Source organism: Miniopterus schreibersii, assembly GCF_964146895.1.
Source record: "Miniopterus schreibersii genome assembly, chromosome: 2".
NCBI classification, from domain to species: Eukaryota; Metazoa; Chordata; class Mammalia; order Chiroptera; family Miniopteridae; genus Miniopterus; species Miniopterus schreibersii.
In genome coordinates this window covers 70265175-70277268 of record NC_138102.1, presented here as the reverse complement: position 1 = coordinate 70277268, position 12094 = coordinate 70265175, and the positions used below count along the sequence as shown (strand labels likewise).

At 37.1% G+C, this 12094-nt stretch overlaps 1 protein-coding gene across 2 annotated transcripts in view; it reads right to left on the bottom strand.

Annotated features, from left to right (window-relative positions):
- Positions 1-12094, bottom strand: part of WBP4 (WW domain binding protein 4) — a 34334-nt gene that overhangs the window by 20393 nt on the left and 1847 nt on the right. For both annotated transcript variants that reach the window (XM_081127935.1, XM_081127934.1), the window contains exons 2-5: positions 11662-11734; positions 9204-9266; positions 8991-9114; positions 1169-1336 (exon numbers count right to left, since the gene is read on the bottom strand). In XM_081127935.1, coding sequence (XP_080984061.1) covers positions 1169-1336; positions 8991-9051 — 229 coding nt within the window. In that variant the 5' untranslated portion in view covers positions 9052-9114; positions 9204-9266; positions 11662-11734. The remainder of the gene's footprint in view (positions 1-1168; positions 1337-8990; positions 9115-9203; positions 9267-11661; positions 11735-12094) is intronic.

The window sequence follows — 12094 nt, the reverse complement described above, 5'->3', positions numbered from 1 at the left end:
CTACCTGTCTGAAATGCCTGCTATTCCATCATAACAAACTACTGCAAGCTTTTTCAATCAAAATAACTATGAAGTATCTGCACCATGTCAGGCACACTATGTTAAGTGCTAGAAATACAAATGGTATGATGACATCATTCCTCACATCCTCATTTTAACTTACAGATTAGCTCGTAAGTAATTTCAGTGATAATCTCTCAGATTCACATAATCATAATTAATTCCTATTTTGGCTCCCATATAATCTTAATTACATCTCTATTACATCGTAGCTCTTTAAAATTCCTCCTTGTACCCTGCTTGTTTATTTCTGATACTAAATTTTATGTTTCTGGAGAGTAAATATATAACAAATGTATTTATTTATGCCAGAATTTATATGGAATAAAAATCCCAAATACATTAAAAAAAAAAAAAAATGTCTTTATTGATTTGAGAGAGAGGGGAGAGAGATAGAAACATCAATGATGAGAAAATCATTAACCACTGCCTCCTGCATGCTCCCCCCATATTGGGGATCGAGTCTGCAACCTGGGCATGTACCCTGATTGGGAATCAAATGGCTATCTCCTGGATCCTAGGTTGATGTACAACTGCCAAGCCATGCTGGACGGGAATACATTTAGTTTTAAAGGAAAATAAGATGTTTTTGATAGTTTTACTAAGAAATACCATTGTGTGTTTTATTAGAAATTGATATCAAAAGCATTAATTGGGGAGGGGTACTTTACTAAGTAAATCAAGATAGCTACAAAGAAGAAGAAATCAGTTTCTGATTTCCAGTCTGCTTTTGGATAGGAAATCTCCTCCACAAAATATTTTATATCAAGAACCCCTGCAATTTGCAAAGTGGATCTGAAATAACTTAATTCCATGTAAAATGCTTTACTTGCAATGTGGTTCATTGTTTTAGAAGGTTTTACTGAGAAAATATAAAGCTTCAGTTTATTTGTAGGGAACCCACTACTAAGGATTTAAACTAAGACACTGAGTCACTATGAGAAAGGTACCTCTTTAAAGGATACATATATATATATATATTTTACCATTGTGGCAAAAATGTAAAGATACAGACTTTCACTGTTTAAATATTCCAATATTAACAAGAAGTGTAAAGACAAAATAAACTATTAGTTATTCTCTGCAATTCAATGCATACATGACTTACCTCCTGTGATAAGATCATAATAGTAATGGTAACCCTCAGAAGTTATGCCTTCTACCCATCTGCCCTTTGAAGGGTCTTTTTTCTTTTTCTTCTTTTCTTTCTGCTGATTTGACGCAGAGGGGGGTGGGACAGTGCTAGGTTTTGGTGATATGCTTGGCTCTGAAATTTCTAGTGGAAAGGTGAGAGAAAGGTGAAGTAGACAACATAACCCTCCCCCAGGATAAAACATTAATACTGTTATTACAATAAAAAACCTGACCCTACAGGACACCTACTATGCAAAGCTACTCTACCAATTCCAGGAGACATAGCGGCTCTACCTAATATATAGAAACAAACACCAGAAGCAGCCAAAATGTGGAGGCAAAGAAACATGTCACAAATGAAAGAACAGAATCAATCTCCAGAAAAAGAATTAAATGAAATGGAGCCAAGCAAGCTACTAGATGCAGAGTTCAAAACAACGGTTATAAGGATGCTCAAGGAATTCAATGAGAATGCCAAGGATCTTAGTAAGACTTTTAAGGAAACTAGTGAATTCATCAATGATATAAAAAGAAACAGTCAGAAATGAAGGCTACACAGACTAAAATGAATAACTTACAGGGAATCAACAGTAGAGCAGAGGATGTGAGAATCAAATCAGCAATTTGGAACATGAGGAAACAAAAAACACCCAATCAGAAGAGCAAAAAAAAAGAATCCAGAAATATGAAGATAATGTAAGGAATCTCTGGGAACACTTCAAGTGGCCCAACATTCACATTATAAGGATGCCAGAAGGAGAAGAGAGCAAGAAAGTGAAAACCTATTTGAAAAAATGATGACAGAAAACCTCCCCTACCCTGGTGAAAGAAATAGACTTACAAGTCCAGGAAGTACAGAGGGTCCCAAACAAGAGGAACCCAAAGAGGTCACAACAAGACACATCATAATTAAAATGCCAAAGGTTAAAAACAGAGAGAATCTTAAAAGCAGCAAGAAAAAAGCAGTTACCTACAAGGGAGCACCCATACGACTGTCAGCTGATTTCTCAACAGAAACTTTGCAGGCCAGAAGGGAGTGGCAAGAAATATTCAAAGTGATGAAAAGCATGGAACTACAACTAAGATTGCTCTACCCAGCAAAGCTATCATTTAGAACTGAAGGTTAGATCAAGAGCCTCACAGATAAGAAAATGCTAAAGGATTTCACCATTACCAAACTAGTATTACATGAAATGTTGAAGGGTCTTCTTTAAGAAGCTAACGAACAAAAGAATCTGACAAACTAAATAGACCCAGAGACACTGAAGCATGCAACAGACTGTTGTATCTCAGAGGGAAGAGTGAAAGGTGGTGGGGAGTGCAAAGAGATTAACCAAAGTAGTTATATGCATTTATGCATAACCCATGGACACAGACAATAATGGGGTGAAGGCCGGGGAGGGGGTGGGAGCAAGGTGGAGAGGGTCAATGGGGAGAAATAAATGGGACACCTGTAATGCTTTCAACAATAAATATAAATTAAAACAAACAAACAAAATACCTGTAAGATTCTTTTGGGAGCTTGACACATTATTATAAAGCTCATTTGGAAAACTAAACATGCACCAATATCCAGGAGAATTACAAAAAAGTGAAAGGGAAATCTAGTACTACCAGGTATTAAAACTTATTCTAAAACTATGTTAAAAAAGACAAATAGTGTAAAACTGATCCAGGAATAGGCAAACATGACTGAAACAGCAGATCCCTGGTATTTCCTATTAGAGGGAAAGAGATATCATTTAATAAATGATGTTGGACTGACTGGCTATTTGGAAAAATGTTAAGCTATTTACCCCTCCCTAGTACCTCTCATGTTTTTATAGCAATATAAATTCCAGATCAAGGATATTAAAAAAACAAAAACAAAAAAAATCCCTAAAGTAAAATAATGTTAAATTTGACTACATAAATATTCAAATATTGTATATGGTAAAAATAAAAACAAATATATATCTCCAGAAAAATGACAAATATAACAAATGTGACAGAGGATTAATGTTTCTAACAAAAATCCCTTACAAATCCAATACTGTAACAGAGAAATGGGCAAAAAGTACAAAGGTAATTCAGAAAATTAATTTACCTTCACTAATATTCAAAGAAATATATATATTTTTGTATTAGATCACTAAGCAGAGAAAAGAATGACCAAATCCAGTGTTGGTCTGTCTAATCTATGGATGTGGAAAAAATAGTTAAGTTTCTATGGCTTTACTTTTTTCTAAAGGACTGGCCAGTTATTCCCAATACTTATTAACAAATTTATTTTTAGCAAAAGTATAAATCTTGGAGACATTTCTGGAGCCACCTTGGTATTAAATATAAATCTATAAAATATATTCAGACTTGGATTTGGCAATCTTACTTCTAGAAAGTAAACTTACAGGGATAAATACGAAAACAATCATACCTAAGGATGCTCACTGAAGCATTCTAACAATGAAAAACTCTAAGTGACCTAAATGTTAACTGGGAAGAAATTAGTTAAATAGATATTGGCATTTTTCCCTTTATTAAACACTTGTTACAAACAAGTGTCATTGTAATAAGCAATTCATACCATTATATTACTTTACTATTTAATTTTAGTAAAAATTGAAGGTAATATAGCTAGCAAGAGATAATTCTTGACTGGAAACCTGTGCTCCTAACCACTCTGCAGCCACAAAAAATGATGTGTACCTTTAGTTATTCAAAAGAAAAGATGTACTTGACATATAAAAGCAGGAAAAAAATAATTTCCAAAAAGACCATAGCATAAAATGTATAACTTTTTAAAAAAATTCTGAAAATTCTTTGTACTGCACTGTCATACTTTTAAAGGAATATATACCTTATTCAGAAAAACAAGGCTATAAAAATAAGAAAAATCCACTTAAATAGAAAATGCTGAGATTTATTTGCTCATAGGGCATTATGAATTCTCTCAATCCATATAACTGATGAGATGAATTTTCAAGTACTACTCTTTAATTCTGCAGGAATGCCAACATCCTTTTCCCCCTTAAAATAAACATATAGCTTTATCTTTGTGAAAATAATGCTTCCCCTATTTTATTTATTTATTTATTTATTTATTTATTTATTAAAATATATCTTTATTGACTTCAGAGAGAGGAAAGGAGAGGGAGAGAGAGAGAGACAGAAACATCAACGATGAGAGAGTCATTGATCGAGCCCGCAACCCGGGCATGTGCCCCGACTGGGAACCGAACCCCGATCGCCTGGATCCCAGGTTGACGCTCAACCGCTGAGCCACGCCCGGCCGGGTTTCCCCCATTTTAACTAATAATATCCAGGATAATATTTATATATAAATTAAAAAAAAAAGTTTTTATTGATTTCAGAGAGAGGAAGAGAGAGATAGAAATATCAATGAGAATCTTTGATCAGATGCCCCCTGCCCGCCCCCTACTGGGGGTCGAGCCTGCAACCAGGGCATATGCCCTGACTGGAATCTGAACTGTGATCTCTTGGATCATAGGTCGATGTTCAACTACTGAACCACGCCAGCTGGGCCAGGATAATATCTTTCAAGTCTGGTTACATCTGTTTTTATTTGATGAGGGCAATGTTAGTTAACCGCTATTCTATTAAAAACTTAATTGAAAGCAGCTTTTATTAAATACCATTCCATGCTGACTATTCCAACCATTATGTAAGATCAACAACTGTGACTTGCAATATGCCTGGTTTAAGGACAATGAATTTATCATGAAGAAATGATCATGAAAAGTTCCCAACTTAAAGTCTAAATTCAATGACAAGATAGATGAATGTTTTTATTTGGAACTGAGTATCCTCAAACCCTCAAATTATTTACTTTCTTGCTGGCAAAGATGTGGCGAAAAGGAAACCCTCAGACATTCTTGGTGGGAATATAAACTGGTCTAATCACTGTGGAAAACAATATGGAGGTTCCTCAAAAAATTAAAAACAGATTTATCATACAATCCAGCAATTCTACTTCTGGATATAAACCCAAAGGAAATGAAAACAGGATCTCAAAGAGATATATGCACTCCTGTGTTTATTGTGGTATTATTCACAATAGCCAAGATATGGAAACCTAAAAGCCCATCAACAGATGAATGGATTAAAAACATACAGTATATATACACAATGGAATATTATTCAGCCCTGGGAAAGGAGGATATCCTGCTATTTGTGACAATATGGATGGGACCTCAGCACACTGTGTTAAGTCAGAAAGAGAAAGACAAGTTCTGTATCTCTCTTCTTTGGGGAATTCTAAAAAATTCAAACTTGTAAAAAACAGAGTAAAATGGTGGCTACCAGGAAATGGGGGGTAGGGGAGTAAGACTGATGCTGTTTACAGATACAAACTTGCAATGAGTAGTAAATAAACCATAGAGATCTAATGCATAGCGCAGGGATTTTCAACTGTTGTGCCGCAAGACTTTTAAAAACATGCAAAACCTGATTAGTCAGGGGCACTGACCTCTTTTTCTTTAGATTGTCAAATAAAAAAATGACAACAGCCAACACAACAATAGCTGTCTGGTGTAAATAAATCAAAATTATACCTATGTTTTTTGTCAGATTGAAAAAAAATAGAATATATTTCTTTGTGTGCTGCAGAATTTTAGTAATTAGTTTATGTGTGCCATGAGATGAAAATGGTTGAAAATTGCTGGCATAGAGTAATAAATACAGGTAAAAATATGCACTACAATTATGTAATGTGACGAATATCACTATAATGGCAATGGTGCTACAATATATGTTTATCAAAGTAACACACTGGAGAGAGGAAACAAGATGGTGATGTAGGTAACAGCTACACCCACGGCCTCCCGCAACCACATCAAAATTACAACTAAAATACCGAACAACCATCTCTCAGAGCCTCCTGAAATCTGTCTGAACAGAAGCCCTACAACCAGGAAACTGAAGGAGCACCAGGAACTGTAGGAAGGGTGGAGACGCCGGGGGATCGGGGCTGAATTGCAGAGACACATCCACCGGACCACACCCGGTGCTGCGGTTGCAACCCGGGAGGGAATCTCAGCGGTGGGGGTTTCCCAGAGGAGTAAGGGGTCCCAACCTCACAGCAGGCCCCCAGCCCAGGGCTCCAGGGCCGGGAAGAAAGGTCCCCACAACTCCGGGCTGTGAAACCAGCGGGGACTGTCCCTGGGGGGATGCAGAGGCTGCGGGAGCCCCAGCAGCTCCTCTTAAAGGGCCAGCGCACAGACTCATTCAGACGCGCTCCCTCTGAGCCCCAGCGCCGGGCAGCAGCTTCAAAGGAACCTGGGATACTTGGGGAGGAATTAGCCTGTCTGAAATCCGGGCGAGAGCAGTAGGGGCAGCTTTCTCCCAGGCAGAAGAGCTGGCAGAGGCCATTGCTCCTTTGGTGAGTCCTCCCCGTACAGAGCCGGCAGGCAGGCACCATATTTGAATCGCCAGCACCTGACTCACACCTGCCCGTCCCCACCTGCAAGCTCATCCAGGCCATTTCCAGTGGCTTTTCTATGCAAGTGGCCTCTCGAGCCTCATGCTTAGGGCTTTCCTAAAGTCTCTCAAACAAGCAGCAGCGTGCCCCATACAGCTTGATAAGTGGCCCCAGGCCTGGCACTAGTGGCATCCTGCACTGGCTCATAGCTTGGCCTCTCCTGCACACCTCCAAGCCCAGCACAAGTAGCCGCCATCTATGGATTGTTGTGTAGCTCAGGCTGGATGGCCCTGGGCAAGGCACTGGCACAGGCTGACTTTGCACCTCCCGGGGGGCCCCAGAGACAGTGCACCTGGTGGTCAGACTCGACCACGCTGGATTACAACCCTACCACATCCATGAGTGACACACTCAAGGGGTGCACTTGGTGAACACCAAAGCTACACTGAAGTAAATCCTGCTCCATAGAGGTGTCTCCAGCACAGCAGCTGTCTGGCTGTAGTTGCAGCTGGTCCTCACAGCTGATTGGTTTGGGGGTCAGTTCCTCCCAGTGACGCAAACAGCAACCAAGGCTCAACTACAACAGGAGAGTGCACACAGCCCACACAGGGGAGCACCTAAAAGGCCCAGCTCAGGTGATTGGGGAGGCTGAGCCACTGGACCCTACAGGATACCTACTACACAAAGCCACTTTACAGATTCCAGAAGACATAGCAACTCTACCTAATAAATAAAAACAAACACCAGGAAGCAGCCAAAATGTGGAGGCAAAGAAACATGTCGCAAAGGAAAGAACAGAAGAAATCTCTAGAAGAGGAACTAAATGAAAAAGATCCAAGTAAGCTAACAGATAGAGTTCAGAATAATGGCTATAAGGATGCTCAAGGATATTAGTAAGAGTATGACGAAAATAATTGAGAAAATTGATGCCACACGAACAGAAATGAAGACTAATTTATAGGGAATCAACAGTAGAGTAGAAGACGCTGAGAATCAAATCAGCAATTTGGACTATGAAGAAACAAAAAACACCCAACCAGAAGAGCAAAAAGAAAAAAGAATCCAGAAATATGAAGATAGCATAGGAGCCTCTGGGACAACCTCAAGAGGCCCAACATTCGTATTATTGGGGTGCCAGAAGGAGAGGAAAGAGAGCAAGAAGTTGAAAACCTATTTGAAAAAATGACAGAAAACTTGCCCTCCTGGGGAAAGAAATAGACTTACAAGTCCAGGAAGCACAGAGGGTCTCAAACAAAAGGAACCCAAAGAGTCTCACAGCAAGACACATCATAATTAAAATGCCAAAGGTTAAAGACAAAGAGAGAATCTTAAAAGCAGCAAGAGAAAAGCAATTATCTACCTACAAGGGAGCACCCATATGACTGTCAGCTGATTTCTCAACAGAAACTTTGCAGGCCAGAGGGAGTGGCTAGAAATATTCAAAGGGATGAAAAACATGGAACTACAACCAAGATTACTCTACCCAGCAAAGCTATCATTTAGAATTGAAGGTCAGATAAAGAGCTTCTCAGACAAGTAAAAGTTAAAGAAGTTCATCTCCACCAAACCAGTGGTACAGGAAATGTTGAAGGGTCTTCTTTAACAAGAAGCTAATGAACAAAAGAGTCTGATGAACTAAATAGATCCAGAGACATTCAGGCATGTAACAGACCATCATATTTCAGAGGGAAGAGGGAAGGGGGGTGGAGGGTAGGAAGAGATTAACCAAAGAAGTTATATGCATATATGTATAACCCATGGACACAGACAATGATGGGGTGAAGGCCTGGGGAGGGGGTGGGAGCGAGGTGGGTCAATTGGGGGGTAGAAATGGGACACCTGTAATACTTTCAACAAAGTAACACACTATACACCTTAAATTTATACAATGGTTATGTCGAATGTATTCAATTAAAAAAGGAAAAAATTATCTATCTCCTATCGATAGTTGGTTAATCTGTCCACAAAAGGCTAATTCACTGTAATTCAACCATATAAACAAACATGATTGTTTTCACCATATGGCTAAAGTGAACTGTAGTTATAATGCAAGGCCTATTTTTCAATAGATCCTTTTAGCCAAATAATTAGAATACTTAGAAAACTCACATGTCTCTGAAATGAATCACTGACTTAAGACAGAGCTAGGACTAGATAACCACCCAGGTAGTATAGTTGTTGTGAATGGAGGTGTTAAAATATGAAGCTTTAAAAGCAAAACAAAAGTGCATGAACAAACTCCCACAGTCTAAATAGGACTATGATGCACATGAAAAGCACTGAGTATACCCTGAGTATATAACCTCTTTATGGAAACAATAAAAGCTAACTTAGCATGACCTCTGATGTTACTTTTAAAACATGTTGGCTGTTTTTTTACCTGACTCTAAGCCAAGCCTTTTCAAATCCTCTTGGTATGCTTTCAGGGCAGCTGCCTCCATTGCAGCAAACTCCTTTGATGCCTTTTCTTCTTCTTTTGCCTTATCCAGGCTTTTCTGTTTAATCTATGCAAGACACATATAAAAGTGAAAGCTAGATAAAAGACTGATATTTACATAGAAAAACTTGCAAAGAAACAAACAAACTAAATTACCTCACTGATCCTCTTTGCCACATTTTCCTTATGATTCTTTCCTCTTTCATGAAATTCAACACTCTTGAAAATGAAAAAAAGAAAATACAAAGTAAAACTACATAAACATCATAATGTTCACATTAATGTATCAGTAAATTTGGGAATGGAACATAAAATTAAAACTAAAATGACTGGCAAAAAATAATTTTAATGCAAATTGGCCCTTTTAATCAAATGATGCTACAGAACTGAACTACATTATTTATTATTATGCCTTCTGACTAGGTCTCCTTTGGTGCTTAAAATAAAACTACAATTACCATATTAATGGAGAAAAATACAAGGTACACTTGATGACTAATCTAGTGACTATGATTGCAATGAGGACTCAAACAAGACATGAAGCCAAAAGAAGAATGGGAAAAAATCTAACTTCAAGAAACACCTCTCAACATACAATATCAAAAGCAGTAAGTCTCTAAAATTTATACTCCTCTATTTGCCACATTAGGTAAGAGACAATAACCAATGATCCTTAGAACTGTAATCCTTTATATTGGGAAGAAAGCAGACATTAAAAAATTTACCCTAAATTGTAAACAAATACTTTTATATAATGTGGTAATTGTACAAAATGTGAAACTCTTATGCAGAACAATTTGGAATTATCTATCAAAATTAGACTGCCACATTAGAGAATAAAGAGGCTGCCTAAAAATTAATGTGGAGAGAGCTTCAGGATATACTGTTCAATTAAATAAAACAAAACAACTATGGTGCAGTATAGTATATATAAATAGTATGCTACCTTTTATATATGTTGGAACAAGAATGTATGTCTATATGCATATAAAAACAATAGAAGGATAGATAAGAAAATGAAATAGTAGTAACTTACGAGGAATGATGGTAATGGATGAATGAGGACAGAGGTGGATGACCAAATGTTATTACCTATTTAAAACAGGCAGAAATGCTTCCTATGGTTGTATACAATAAGAATTATCTGGTAAAGTTTGCAAAATGAGTTTTATAATTCAAATCTTACATAATGCATTAGTTGAGCTACTCTAAAGTATTATGAATTCCTTTTTAAGAGTGACTTTTTAAAGCAAATGTTCATCCTTTATTTTATTTATTTACTTAAAATATATCTTTATTGACTTCAGAGAGAGGAAGGGAGAATAAGACAGAGAGATAGAAACATCAATGATGAGAGTGTTGTCATTGATCAGCTGCTTTTTGCACACTCCCGACTGGGGATTGAGCCCGCAACCTGGGAATGTGCCCTGACCGGGAATGGAACTGCGATCTCCTGGATCCTAGGTCGATGTTCAACCACTGAGGCACGCCCAGCCGGGCCATCCTTTATTTTTCATATAGTAATTTTTCTAGAGTTTATTATATACAACAGACTATTACAGGTCCATTAAAAAAATTGATTTTGTTTAAGTAAAGGTTAAATCGGTGTGTATTAGCAATTAATTCAAGGAGATGAAGAAAGACTATCCAAGAGAGATTATTTACTCTACATAACTCATAGAATTCACTGAACTGCTTGGGTATCTCCAAGGAAGAGACTATCAGTGATTTGTAGGTTTTAAAATCTGTGGCATTTATTTGTAAGGATGGCCTAAGTTAAACAAGATAGTAAAGACCTTTAGAACTTTGGGTCTTTATTCAGAAAGACCCGAAACAAAACAAAACCCAAAAGAAAAATATCTCCAAACTCCTTGTAGACAATAGTAAGTAAATGTCTACCAAACAAACATAACATTGATACAGACAGGGCTACTCTTCTTTTGTGTATCCAACTCTACCAAGTAAAAAGGATATGAATATGTAATATATATTTTACCCTAGGCTATAGGTACTATGTACACAGTACTATGACATGCAGGAGAGGGGTTAAAAAAAACCATTTTGTTTTATGTCTTAAAAGCTGAAACTAGACTAAGAGATACAGTAATGTGCTTAACAGAATTGCTATTTTCATATTCCATGACAGAGCTAATAAAGTTCTTTCAAATTTAAGCATTTATAGACATAAAGCTCTGCATCAAATATATTTATCTCTAGAGCAAAAAAACATGCAAGAAAAACTACCAATGTTTCTTTTTACATTTTAAGGGTTTTCCACTTTTACTTTTCTTATGTGATAGTGTTACAAACAACACCATCAAAATTGGATGTTTCATAGACATGGATGAGATTACCCACACTCACTGTTCATTTTCTGAATTTGACTGAGGGGCCATAGTGAAATAATTGGGCTTAATAGATATATATTTATATTTAGGCTGATGAAAAGGAAGAAGGCACACAGCTTTCCTACAAGGAATGAAAAGATAACAGATATCTTTCAATGTTTTGAAAAATCTAGAGCAATGCATATGAAAATGTTTTGTAAACTGAGTTTAGATTAAAAAAAGAACACATAAATACATTAGAATCTCTAACAGTGGAATTGTCATACAGGCCTATTGTCCGCTATCCAGCACTTGCAGTAATCACAGAATTTCTTTGGTTGTGACTTCCAGTAGTCGGCCCTAAAAAAGGGAAAAATAAGTCTAAGCTTATTTATAATTTAAAAACGTAAAATTCTGCACGCCTTACATCTTCTTAGAATTTGAAATAAAAGCCTCTATTATTGAATCTTGTCTCGTTACACACAGCACCCTGTTTTATTACGTCTGATTGAAGCAGTCCAATTGTTGCCAGTTAAGTTAGAAAAGTCTGCACCGCATTTAAAACTCCTTTAGATAAAACAGCTTAAAATCCTCCCCTCCCAACTTTGTTACTGTCATCAGTGTGAAGAAATAAGTAACATCTTAGGGAAGATTTATCTTTTCCATTCCTTTCTGGCATTTTGAGAGGTTGCTGTAATGGAAGTCTGAAAAAACTCATCG